This window comes from Notamacropus eugenii, chromosome 1 (assembly GCF_028372415.1).
Source record: "Notamacropus eugenii isolate mMacEug1 chromosome 1, mMacEug1.pri_v2, whole genome shotgun sequence".
Classification (NCBI taxonomy): Eukaryota; Metazoa; Chordata; class Mammalia; order Diprotodontia; family Macropodidae; genus Notamacropus; species Notamacropus eugenii.
Window position 1 is genome coordinate 756550535 of NC_092872.1, and position 13615 is coordinate 756564149.

Here is a 13615-nt window from a genome sequence, read left to right on the forward strand (position 1 = left end):
CTCTCGGTTTTCAGTCTCCCCAGCAGGCCCATTCCCTGGACTGAGCATGGAGGTGGGCCCCGAGCCACATGCGCGCCAGCACTTGGAACCTCTCACTTTCTCTCTAGGAGGTGGATGTTCATAAACCCAAGGGGGAAGCTGGGCATTTACCCCCGAGTGTCCTTCTCTTGGTGGGTGTGCTCACCCCCCCAAAGTAAGTACCAAGGAATAAAGCAAAGCTTTGAGAAAGTTCTCCTGGACAAGGCAGAATGGACGAGCCAGAGGATCTCAATCTCCCTAAATTTAGTTACTGTGGGAGGCCCCCTCTGTTGGGCTGGCTTTTTGCTGCCTTGCCCCCAAAGCTTTCTCATTTACTCTTGACCTCTGTGCCTCAGTCTCCTCACTTGTAAAATGGGGGTCCTTACCTCAGAGGTGTGCAGCAATGATGCCGGTGAGACCATACCCAAACGCACACACCCAGGGCTTTGTAAGCCATGAACAATGACATGGGCCAGGCTGTGGGCACAGAGAGGCATGGGGGGCACTCACCTTCGGAACTGTTGGTAGGTCTTGTATCTCTGGGTCATGATCTCATCCAGCAATTTAATGAACTTCTTCAGGCTCTTCACCTTGCCCTCAAGGTCCTGGTAGGTCTCTTTGGCCTCCTTGTACTGCCTGTTGGATGAACAGAGTTAATTCTGAGTGAGAAGCCATCCATGCCTTCCAGGGTGCCCCAGGGCAGGGGCAGGAGGCCTCTGGCAGGTAGGCATCCTGGAGCTGGGCTCCACAGTACAGAGGCATCTGAGGCCTCACCCACCCTGAGACACTGCTTCCTCCCCACCCTGGGCACCCAAGACAAGCGAGAAGGTGAGCCAACAGGAAGGAACATTTCAGGGGCTGGGATGCCACTGGGGACCCCATTCATATGCTTTCTTTTTGCTGCCGAAAAGTGCTTTCAATGGGCCACTGCCGACTCTAAAAACTGCCCAGCTGCTCCTCTGCATCTCCCCCTGAGCTTTCTCCCCTCACGAAAAGGAGGCCCTGCTGTTCTTTTTTTGGGCAGCCCTTGCCAGTGCCCAGTGAAGTGGCCAGGCTAAGTCCTCGGTGTAAGGGCAGGCATGGGGCACTGTGCCCTTGACTGTGCTCAGGTTTCTGGTTTCAGCTGCCCTGCCATTTCTTGTGGAATCACTGTATACCACTGCATGCAGACACAATTCCTAGGTCTATGGGCTGCAGATGGGGCTTCTCCAAGAAACATGGCAGAGCCATGCCTTGCAGGCATCTCCTTCAGGCTATGCCCAGCCCTCCCCCTGGACTCCTGATCAGAGGCTCGAGTGTAACTTCCAGGCCCGTCCAGGCCCACTGGCCCATCTGGGGAAAGGATAGTCAAGGGCTGCTAGCAGACAGCTGGGCATCCAGAAGCCTGCAGTGTAGGCAGAGTCCCCAGGAGTTGACCAGGGACGGGGAGCCTGTAAAATGAGACTCGGGGGAATTGGACAGTTTGCTCTGCAGTGGCTCCTGATGGAGCCTCAGGACAACAGCTCGAGTCAGCTGGATGATGACAGCTTGGGAGAGGCCCAAGCATTGGTTAGCAAGCCCATTCACTGACAAAGTTGGGGTGGAAGGGGGCAACATGTCCTCCTCTGGGTGGGCAGGGTCCCGAGGGGTCAGAAGGAACAGCTGAAGCCAAGAGGAGACAAGTGAGCATCAAAGGAGGTCACAGCGTAAACTGAGATGCTCCCACTCCATCACGAGAGGTTCTTGTAGAGCCGATGAGCTCAGTGGCAATGAATGATCCTGGGATGCTGCTGCTCTGGGAGGGGAGGCCACTGCCAGTTCTCCCTGCGGGCCCGAGGCTGGCGGCCACCATGACAGCTCTCTTCACCCTTTGACAGGGCAGCCACTACCATGGCGCCCTTCCCACTCTCTAAAGGGGGTGGCTACCACAATGGCAGCGCTCTTTGCCCTTTGACATGGCCTCCGCCATGGCGGTGCTCTTTGTTCTTCAAGGGGGTGGTCTCTCTCTCTCTCTCTCCAAATGGGGCAGCAGCCATCTTTACTGGGGTGCCTTGAAGGATGAGGGAAAGGGAGCCAACAGGGACGGTGTAGAGAACACCAGCTAGATATCTAGCTGGGGGAAGGCTAGATGGCAAGGAGGAGGAGCAGGGATGGACAGACCTAAGGACGGCCGGCAGGAAGTGATAAAGGCACCAACATTCTCCCAGTACGAGGGAAAACCTTCTAATAATTAGAGCTATCCTAAAAGATACCGTAGGAGGTCATGCTCTTCCCAACCCTGGGAAGTGTGCTCTAGGAAGAGAGCTCTCACTTAGTCTAACAAACCGGCCACCAAAACGGTCACTCGTGATTTTTCCAACACAACCTGTCTGAGTAAAATCAAATCTCATTTGAAAAGAACAGACTGGGGCCATGGCTTTCCTGGTAAAGACTGTTTTCTTAAATGAAAAAAGAAAAAGGGAATTAGTAATTTATCCAAGGTCAGAAAGATAAGATGTGAAAACAACCGCAAAGCCAATCCCCAACAATTCGCCTGCCCCTGAAAGCCCAGGAGGGACATCAATTTTGTGGAAAGGAAACAATTCCAAGAACACAAGAGAAAAGCCAAGCAGGCCTGAGGCAGCCCCAGGCGACAGGCTTCCGCTGGCCAAAGGGCCACCTGGGAGGCCTGGCTGCGAGAGAGAAGCAAGGATGGCGCCCCCTACCTGATAATCTCTTCCCGGTCCCCGTGACTGTCACTTTCTGTCTGTATCTTCTGCCTCAGCCGAGTGATTTCCTTGTCAAGGAGGGAAGGCGTCTTCTTCACTTCTATTCGCTCAGGGCAGATCTTTTTGGCCAGAGCCATTTTCTCCTAAAAGATGAAAGTGTCATTTTGCTCAGTAACAGACTTAAAAACTCCTTTCCCGTGAATACCCTGGATGTAAGAAAGGCCTTAGGAGACACGACTCTGGCGCCTGGAGCCACACAAAAGAGTCGGGCAGGACTGAGCAGGGCACTCAGGAATGTTGCAGAAGGGCCTGACTATGTCAACCCAGCAGTGACTGGAAGGAGCTGGTGACTCCAGCAGGGAGTCAAGGGAACAACGGGCCGTGACCTCTCAATGATCACCCGTGTTCACTGGAAAGACACCTGAGCGTGGGCTCCCGGTGCCCCGTACATTTTTGGCTCCAGCACCCTCCCCTCCCACTTTAACCATGGCTGTAAGAGATGGCTCTGAAGAAGGGTGCTTGGGGAAAGAAAGGTAATGTAAAAAGGAGGTGTCAAAAAATTCTTTCAAAGAAATAATCTTGGGGCAAAGTATCCTCTCTGTGACCCTTTATTTACAAATCTCACCACAAATTCACACAACTGAGGCAGCCAGAAGGCCTGCAGAACACATGCTCTCCCTTGTCTTGTGGGAGCCTCCCGAACCTGGGGCTCAACCACCCGGGCCCTCCTCAGGTCTCTGCCTATCACCTGAACACTGCCCCCTGCTCCTCCATCAGGGTCAGGTCACTCCTCCTCCATCTCCTTCCCTCGCCACCTTGGCCATGCGTAGTCTCCTGTCTTGGCTTTGCCCTGGCCTACCTGTGTGAGCCTGAGAAAACTAAGTCTCTCAGGGCTCAGTATCCCCATAAGGAAAACAAGAGGGTTGAAGGTAAGCTGGGTCTGCCTGCTCCTCACGTCTCCTGGAGGATGGGGTCGTGGCCCCTGGGGAGGGACTAGCTTTTTATCTGTATTTGTAGCCCCAGAGCTTAGCACAGTGCCCAGCATACAGTAGGCACTCAGTAAGTATATCCCTGAGGGCTGTTTCCTTTGTGGTCACTGCTTCTTATTCTCCACGCAGAAAACCTCCTGAGGAGGGTGCCAGGTTCCCTCTCCTTCCCAGATGGGCAGGTACCTCGAGCTCCCTCTCCGTCTGGGCCAGCTCGTTTTTCTTGGCCTGGAGAGCGTCCACGTGCTGTGTCAGCCTGTCCCCATAATGGCGCAGCGACCGTTTCTGGGTGTCAACCTCTGCGTAAGCCTTATTCAGCTCCTCCTGTTGGAGTGAGAGTGGCGTGAGCCCCATAGCACCCCCAGAGCCTGCAGGGAAAGCCCCCCAGCCTCCGCTCAGGCACCTCCGGGAAGCCGAGGGGCACAAGTTTGGTGCGGACAGATCAGCTTCACACCAAAGCAGGGCCTTAGGCAGCCTAGGGGACCCAGAGGGGGCATGCAGGATCAGCCTTGGGGCCCAGACCTCCACAGGCCCCTCCAGCTCCCAGCTGGCTCTGCCGCCTTCTCAGATGAACTGTTAGGGCTTAGCACAGCACCTGGCACCTAGTAGGCCCTCAATACAAATAAAGTATGTTGTTTCATACTGTGACATAGTTGTGCTGAGGTGAAGGAGAATGAACTGAGGGCAACTGGAAGGATGCACTAACCCCAAAGCAGGAAAGCCGGGATGGGCAGGGGAAGATGATGCCTGGGTGCATCAAGTTTGAGGCAGCCCCCGAAAAGAGATGCCAATTCAATCCATGGGAACTGACGAGGTCACAGAGAGAGAAGAGGACCCGCTCTGAGTCCAGGGACAGTTACGGTCAAGGAGCACAAATATTCAAATGATGGACGTGCCAGAGAGGTGGGAGGTGAGAGGATGGCCAGATGGGCAGAAGGCAGACCAGGGAGGTCAGTGTCCCCAAACCTGCAGGAAGAGCTGCTGAAATGAATGAAGAGGGATCCACAGGACAAGGGTGGAGAAGAGGCCATGGCTAGAGATGGTAACCCAAGAAGGAGTGATGAGAGGGAGGGGAGAGAGGGCAGGAGTCATGGGAAGAAAGGAAAACCAGGATGTGGCCTAATGAGAAGGGAGAGCAGGCTGCCAGGAGGGCAGACAGGAAAGGCCCCAAGAACAAGGACAAAGGAAGGGCAGTCAGGATGTGGCCTCCTGCTCAGCCTCCCTGCCTCCGCAGGACAGTCCCTCCTTAGCACACAGGCAACACCTCAGTCCTGGCCATCAAGGATCATGGTACAGGCTTAATAACAGGCAGGAATATGGTGGATGGAATATGGTGGCCTTGGCTTTGACACGGAGACCTCCAGGTGCAGCCTAGGAACCACTAGTCCATTCTCACTGGCAACCGTGACTCTCGACTTCTGTTGGTCCCATGACCTTGGAGCTTCCACACCCTGCCCTCCCACTGGTAGCTCTGTCCCTCCCTGAGAGCTCTGCCCAGGGCAAGGTCTGACCACTGGTCTCATCTGCTAGAGAGAGAGGCAAGCGCTGCTCCTCTCACCTATAAATGCAGCAGGCATGGCTGCTCTCCTGGCCACATCACTGGATGATCTTGTGAACATCTCACCCCTCTTTTAGGCCACAGGGCCAGAGCTGCATGGTAGCCCAGGGCAAGGTACTGGAGAGAGCATTGGATCTGGAGCTCAGGGCTCTGGGTGCCAATCCTAGCTTGGCCCCCCCCCCTTCCCTCTCTCTGGCCTCCCTATCCTCCTCAGAGCCCTGAGAGGTGGCTCCAAACCCACAGCCCCTCTCTCATGGCTCAGGGGTCCCTGCTCCCCAAATTCTCTGACGGCAGGCAGATGGGGCACACACAGTGCACATGAGACACAAAAGTACAAACCTTCACAGGCTCTGCTAATTCAGAAACCTGATGGATTTTCAACTTGAAGTTTTCGTACGTCTGCTCGGCATCTGCTTTCTGTTTCCGTAAATTCTCCATTTCTTCCTTCCGAACCTTCATCTCGTCCTCCACTTCCTTCATCCGCTTTTTAATTTCTTCATCTTCCTCCTCCTGTTCACAAGAGAAGTCAAGAACAACATTTCTGAGTGCAAGAAACACGTCACTGCTCCCCAGCAGAGAGTCCAGGAAGCGCAGAACGGAGGGCCCGGAGGGAAGGAAGCTGGCGGAGGGGCCTGGAGTGCAGAGCAGACAGGGCAGAAATGAGGCAGGAGGCGAAGGCGGCCCAGCATTCCACGGTCTGCCTCGCTCTGTTATCACTCAGACAGAGGAGGGGTCAGACCCCAGCCGGGTGGCGGTGCCGAGGGGACCGGGGGGACAAGAGAACCCCATCGCGACAGCAGGCCCAAGACGTGGGCCAGGCCAAGCCCATCTGATGGCAGGCAGTGTCCTCACCAGAGTCGAGATGTCCACACACTGGCTTTCTTCTTCATTGTTAAGATCCTTTATTTCTCCGCTGATTTTTCTGATTGTAATCTGGAAGAAAAACACTTAGTTCTTTCTGATCCAGTGTCTAAGATATCGTGGCCGCCTCCCCCCCGCCCCCCCTCACGCTGGACAAAGCCAAGGCTGGCAATATCGCCAGGGCCCAAAGCATCAGACACAGCCCCCAAGAACCGGCAGGACCCCTGGGCCTCATCTCCTGCCCCTCCCTTCACCCCATCAGACCCCCAGACATGCAGATCTCACACACAAAGTACACATAAACACTGCTGCTGGTGGGTCATGCCTAACTCTCTGGACCCCAAATGGGGTTTTCTTGGCAAAGGCACTGCAGTGGTTTGCCATTTCCTTCTCCTGCTCATTTTATAGATGAGGAAACAAAGGCAAATAGGGTTAGTGACCCTAGTGACAGCTAGGAGATGAGGCTGCATCTGACCGGGGTCTGAGTCCAGCTAAGGTGCTCTGCACACTATGCACCCCCTCTTACTCTGCCCCTGCCATGGCCCTCTAGGTAAATATGACTGTACCAATGCTACAATACAAGTGGGCTTGATCTGGTGGGAGTCATAACTCCCTGGGCCAGCTTCCTCACTTACAAAATGGGACCCCCAGAGTGACGGTGAGGCTCTAAGGAGATAAAGGCAGCCTCTATGCAATCGGGAATGTTAACTTTTATTAATATGGCAGATCCATCGAGTAGTATGATGCAGTAAGGCCTGGAGTCAACTCCGGTGTCAGAGGCGTTCTAGCTATGAGGCCCTGGGGAGCTCGCCGGGTGTCTGCCAGCCTTGGCTTCCTCATCTTCAGAATGGGTACATCCCTACCAGGTCCTGCCTCCCCAAGTACATCACACAGACCACCAGAGACACTGCCCCACTCCCCCCCCGCAGGAACTTGGGGCCTACGGGCATTCACCTGCAATTCTTTCCGGTGCCGTTGATGGCTGTTGACCAGTTCCTGATGCTTCCGGATGTCGCTCTTGAGGGAGTGCATGTGCTTCTGGAATGAAGCCAGCTGCGCAGTTCTGTTCTCCACCTCCTTCTCCAAATGGCTGGGAAAAGACCATAATGCCCTAGTCAAGCGCTGCCCAAGCTTAGGCGTTTCTGAACCATCTACCAGGCCAGGCCCTGGGGGGATTTGATCAGTCCATCTGACTCTGGTTTGCAATGTGGTTTGCAATGAATGTCCTTCTCCAGCTCATTTTGCAGATAAGGAAACCAAGGCAAGCAGGGTTAAGTGCCCAGGTTCACCCAGCTAGAAGTACCTGATGCCAGATTTGAACTTAAGCCTTCTAGTCTCCAATCTTCTTCCAGAAATGATCACTTCAAATTTCCTCCCCTGATTAACTGAAAATGTGCAGGCTGGGTCAGGGAGTCAATGTGCAGCCTAGCAAGTATCCCCATCTGCCTCTTCCACTTCACAAACAACACTAAGCTTTCTCCTCTTAGAAAAGGATCCAACAAAATTCAAAGCAAATGAAAACATCAGACAGGTGAAGGAAGGAAGGAGGACAAAATGACCTGTTTGCTGGGGACAGGGAAGGGGAGGCAGTACTGGTTCCCCTCCCCCTCTCTAGGCAATGCTGCAACCACCTTGGGCCACCTGTCCAGGGCACCTTCCCTCAGCAGCCTGGGGAAAGACACAGGGACAGAGGAAGGCATTGTGCCAACCGTGAGACCATCCCGCTGGAGAGCAAAGTCTCCAGATAGCAAGGAGAGTCAACTTCAGACCGTCTACCCCTGCCCTGGGCCAAGAAGGCCACTGGCCACGGCAGATGCAAGGAATGGAGCAAGCCTCAGTCTCCAGCAGCTGACCAGCAGGGAGGAAATGTCTACACAGATCAGTAAGTAAAGCAGCAACACAGGTGCTTAAGAATTCTCTTCTGGGGAGAAGAAGGTGGTCAAGGGAGCCTAGGATGAGCAGGGCAGGGGAAAAGAAAGGAATCTGCTCTGACTGTTCAAAAGGAGTGGCTCCCCAAGCACCAAGATGCTTATGAAGAGGTCCAACAGCCCATACATCGCCCATGGACAGCCCGGTTCCTGGGCCACTGCAAAGAACGGCAGAGAGACTTAGGGAGGTTCAGATTGTCAAGAGGAAAGAAAAGGAAGCCTGCAGATGAAGGAGATTCAGGCCAGAGGGCTTTGATTGGATGCCTGGACAAATTTCAGACAAGTTAATGAACAAATATGGTAAATGCAAAAGGTCATGCCAGACTGGGCTGATCTGTCTTTTCTGGACAGTTTCTAAACTGTCAGGTCAGGGGAAACTAAAGACAGAACTCTTGGGTTTCAGGACATCTGACAGTCCTGTGCTCTGTCAATGGCAGCTTGGAATGAGGTCTCCACTAGAGTGCCCCAAGAATCTGTATATCAGTGACTTGGAAAGAACAGACAGAGCACGTTCAAGTCAGTGTGGGCATGGCACCAACAGGGTAACAAGCCAGGCCACGTTACAAGGCAAAATTTAGAAGGGGTAACTGTGAAGTCTTACTCTTGGGGACAAAAAATCAATTTCCTTAGAGCAAAGTTGAGTGGTGGGTCTACAGAAGACCCAGGGCTTCAGTGAACTAATCATCCAATCTCACAAGCTCCCCCTCTGTGCCAGCCACCAGGGGAACAAAGGAAGAGACAGCCTACCTTCGAGGGGGCAGCTGGTGGAGAGGACAACCAGGCCTGACCATCCGCCTGCCTCTCTGCCCTAGCACCACCAGCTGAAACATTTTCGTAGTCTAGGTGTCTCAAGGCGACTTGCTGTCTGCCAAAGCATCAGCTCCTTGAGAGCAGGGACTGTCTGCCTTTCCTATCCTTCTGCCCAGAGCTTAGCCTCGTGAATGTGCTCATCATAGGCTTTCTCAATTATGCTATGCTGTGTGTGCCCTGGCCTACCCATATGAGCAGGGCTGGGTACCCATTTTAGAAAACCCCTAGCCAACAGAGGATGGGGGACAACGAGGGGCCCACACCAGACAAGGACCAAGCAAAGGTCCAGGGAGGGTGAGCCTGGACAAAAGACAAGTGCAGGTGGACATGAGTGCCATCTTCAAGTATGTTGTCTGGTCGCTTAGGACTAAAGGGGAGGCTGCTGCAAAGGAATAGAGGCATAAAATGCAGAAAAGCCTCACAACTCTCCGAGTGGACCCCAGCACGGCCAGCTCCCGAGTAATGGAGCAGTGGGCTCCTTCTCTGTGGAGGGCAGGTCACAGAGGGAATTCTTTTTCATGTACAAACTGGACAAGATACATGGCCACAGTGGTCCTAACTAACACCAATGCCTCACAGAGCTCTACCATCATGTTCATCAGAGATGTATGCATCCATGTCTCTCTTTTAAAAAAAAAAAAGTTTTATGAACGTCTTTCATTTCAGAGGCATTTCTGCATCCCCCAGCCCCACCACCAGGAAGAGAATCTTCTCTTGAAACAAAAAACATGGGTGTGAAAACAACCAGTAAAGAAAACGTGTATGATACCATATCAAACACTGTGCCAATTCTCCAGCTATTTTCCCGTCCTGTCTGACTCTGTGACCCCATTTGAAGTTTTCTTGGCAGAGATACTGCAGTGGTTTGCCATTTCCTTCTCCAGCTCATTTTACAGAAGAGGAAACTGAGGCAAACAGGCCTAAGTGACTTGCACAAGGTTACACAGCTGGTGAGTAACTCAGGCATTCCTCCTGACTCCAGGCTGGTCACTCTGTGCACTATGACACCCCTAGTTGCCCATGCATCAATTACATTTTAATTAAGCACTAGCTGTGAGCTGGGAATGATGGCCCATGGGTGCTGGGGAGGGCAAAATAAAAATGTTTCCTGGACTCCCCCTTCCCTCTCTAGTGCAGCTTCCTGACTCTGCCACCCACCTTATTTCTTTCTCGACATCCCCAGTGAGATAGCGAGGCCTTGTTCTTTCCGATGAGTAGTAGCGCCGTTCAAACACTTGGTCACCTTCAGCAGTGAAAGCTTCATTGCAGTTCTTCGGGGGTTTCTGAGACTGCATCACAGCGCGAGCCACGGGGCTACTCTGAAAACCAAGAGGGGTACAACAAACAACTATCACTGTCGGTCAAGTGTGGCACCCAAACACTGGCAATTCTGTCCAGGGTGTCAAAAACAAGATGGAGCCCAGGGCTTTGTGAATCAGGACATCTATTCAATTTACTTAAAATATTTACAAAGGCTAAAAAGTCAGCTTTCAACGAAGGACGCACAGGTTATTCCTAACAAATCTTAACTCCAAACTCTTACAAACATTGCACTTAATTAATACTCAAATGGATACTGTAAGCTATTAAATTTAATTAAGTCCTTTGCTGATAAAAAAAGCAATGTATTTTGGTCCAGGGTGAAAATGAATTGGATATTTACATTGTGGAGACAAAGTTTTGAGAAAAGCCAAACTAAGTCAACTGACGATTCTGAATTAGTCTAGAAGACAACACTGTGCTGACAACCAGGGGGAAAATGGAGGAGGACATAAGTTAGGGAAGGAAAAAGGCAGGAGCTAACGTAACCCTAAGTCAAGTTTCTCCTCACTCAGGTGTCGTTTCACCATTCTCTATGAAATCCTGTGACACTCCATGAGCATCTACCATGAGACTGTGAGCTGGCTAAAGACAGCAGCTGGGTCAATGTGTCCTCTTTCAATGATGGACCAATGCCCAGGGACAGGTGGCACCTGAGAAAGACTGCTAAGAATGGACTAGGAGTTTTGAAAATGTACTCAGTCATTAAGTGGAAGAGGAAGGAGAAGGAGAAGGAGGAAATGACCTCTGCCCATCTGCTAGACAAGACACCAGGAAAACTGGGCAAAAGATGTTCACAGGAGACCAAATCCTATCCAGTCAGGCTGCCTGTGGAGACTGCCTCTCAGTAGGTCCAGAAAAGCCAAAGGTGACCTAGAAACCTTGGTGTGAGCAAAGAAACGACCTCAGGGATGTCCCTGAGGACCTGCCATATGGTTGAGGGGATAAGCCAGACAAAAAAACACAGGATGGGGAGAGGGTGAGGAAGTGGGCTGGACTAACATTCTCCATGGCTGCAACACACTCATGGTGGAACCATGGAGGCAGCAGCAACATGGTGTCCACTCTGGACACTTGGAGACTTGGCTTGTCATAAAGAGAGACCTAAGGGAATCTTATTTCTCTCCTCTTCTCCTCCACCAGCAGAGCATCCAACAGCTTCTTGACTGGCCTTTACATAATTTCACTCTTCACTTGGGGGAACTTCCTATTCAGGATCTGATTTTTACCCACAAGCAGGAATTGGCTTCTAGGATAGAAATGCTAGGGGAACATTATGGTCAGCACAGTGGGAGGTTACCTGAGATTGGATGGAAGGACAAATAGGATGCTCCACAGAAACAAAGACAACCCTGACCAGAGATAACACACAGATGGTAGCGTGCAAAGAATAAACTCAAAAAAAAATACAAGGTCGATTCAGGAGGGAGATGGTCACAGATGGGCAGATGAGGAAAGGTCTGCAGCAGAAAAGCGGTGCTCAGCTGAGACCACAAATCAGGGATTCTGTAAAGAGGAACTGAGAAGAATACACGCAGGAAGGAAGAAGGTCACTTTGGCTGGACTGGAGAGCACAGGAAAAGGAGTGACACAGAATAAAGCTGCAAAGGCCTTTCAGAGCCACACAGTCCTACCAGGCTTATTAAGCAGGGGTGTGCAAGGGTGAGAACTGTGTTTAAGGATAAATGTGACAGCTACGTGGAGGACATATTAGCGTAGGGAGACCAGCAAGTGAGCAAATTTTTGTAAAAACTGCCTCAAAGAACGCAAACATTCAGATTAAGCTAAGGATGGAAAGACTCTTGAAGGACAAAGGGGGTCTTGTTTTACGCTGTCAGGAAAAGAGGCTTAGGGAAGGAACAGCTAATGGGAGGAGGGAATGATAAATGAAAAGAGAGAAGGCAGAAGGGGAGTGCTGTGCTTCCTCTGCCCTGCGCTTTGGAAGAGCATTCCAGCAGCGAGGTGAAGGATGGACTGGGGATGCAGGGAGAGCAATGAGACCAGGATTGGGGTCCATATGGTCAAGGGGAGCTGGCAGCTCCCAGAGGAACCAAGAGGATGAGAGGCTGAAGGAGAACCAAAGATGTCTTTCGACCGCATGGAAGATGGTGCTACCATCAACAAAAAACATGAAAAGTAGGAAAAGCAATGAGTAGTAAAGGATTAACTGAAGTTGCCCAGTGGGGACCCAGGAAGCAATCAGGGCTGTAGAGAGAATCTGCGACTGGATCAAGTCAAGAAGGAGTGCCAAGGACAGAATCCTGGGCAGGAGTATAGACACTCATGCATGGGGAATGGCCAGAGGGTGAAAAACAAAGCCACAAAAGTGACTGGAGCAACAGAGGCTGAGGAAGGCAGAACCAAGGCCCAGGAAGTAAAGTGTAAAGGACAAAGTGACTGCTGGAAGGGCAAGAGCCATACAGAATCAAGGATGGCCCCTGCCCTCAAGGAATTCCAGGACAGATAGAAGGAACTCAGATTGGAGGAGCTGCCTCAAGAGGTCTCTTGCACAAGGTAGGGTTTTGACTGAGTCAGGAGACAAAGAGAAAGAAAGAGGGAGGGAAGAAGGGGGCGTTGCAGACCTAAGTGATGGTCAGAGAAAGCACAAGTGAGAAGACAAATGGGGTGTGTGAGGAATGACAAGAAGCTCAGTATCCTTGGGGGCTGGAAGACTAGAAAGGCAGGATAGGAAGTAGGAAGGATTTTACACTGGATCTGTAAGGTCATAGGGACTGAATTTATTGAATCTCTTTAGTGTGTGTGTGTGTGTGTGTGTGTGTGTGTGTGTGTGTGTGTGTGTGTGTATGTATGTATGTGTGTGTGTGTGTGTGTGTATGTGTGTGTGTGTGTGTGTGCACGTGCGCACATGCCCCAGGCTGGGGCCACAAAGGGAGGAAGGACAGGAGGATGAAAGGCAGCTCAGTGGCACAGTGGATAGAGAGTTAGGCCTGCAGTTGGGAAGACCTGGAGTCTGGCCTCAGACTTACTAGCTATGTGATCCTAGGCAAGTCACTTAACCTCTGTTTGCCTTCATCTGCTGGAACAGGAAATGACAAAACATGGCAGTATCTTCGCCAGCGCCTGGCTCAGTCACCACAGCACATGGTTAAAACATGCTCATTGATGGCTGGGTCAATTTCTTTCGCAGAAATCAAATTATGGAAGGGGGGAGCCAAGATGGTGGAGTAGAAAGACGCACATACACTAGCTCTTCCCCCCACAGCCCATATAATACGTATAAAGAAAGACTCTCCACAAATTCTAGAGCAGCAGAAGCCACAGAACAATGGAGTGGAGATTTCCAGCCCAGGGTGACCTGGAAGGCCAACAGGAAAGGTCTGTCACACTGGGACAGGAGTGGAACCCAGCCCAGCCTTAGCCTCGAGGCACAGCTTCAGAATCCGAGCAGACCTGGGGGCAGGGGGGCAGTAGAGGCGGTTTGCAGAT

At 51.9% G+C, this 13615-nt stretch overlaps 1 protein-coding gene across 1 annotated transcript in view; it reads right to left on the reverse strand.

Annotated features, from left to right (window-relative positions):
* Positions 1-13615, reverse strand: part of SMC6 (structural maintenance of chromosomes 6) — a 50944-nt gene that overhangs the window by 3400 nt on the left and 33929 nt on the right. Inside the window, exons 18-24 of the mRNA XM_072643998.1 lie at positions 10007-10167; positions 7065-7200; positions 6102-6182; positions 5589-5759; positions 3878-4015; positions 2703-2848; positions 529-654 (exon numbers count right to left, since the gene is read on the reverse strand). Coding sequence (XP_072500099.1) covers positions 529-654; positions 2703-2848; positions 3878-4015; positions 5589-5759; positions 6102-6182; positions 7065-7200; positions 10007-10167 — 959 coding nt within the window. The remainder of the gene's footprint in view (positions 1-528; positions 655-2702; positions 2849-3877; positions 4016-5588; positions 5760-6101; positions 6183-7064; positions 7201-10006; positions 10168-13615) is intronic.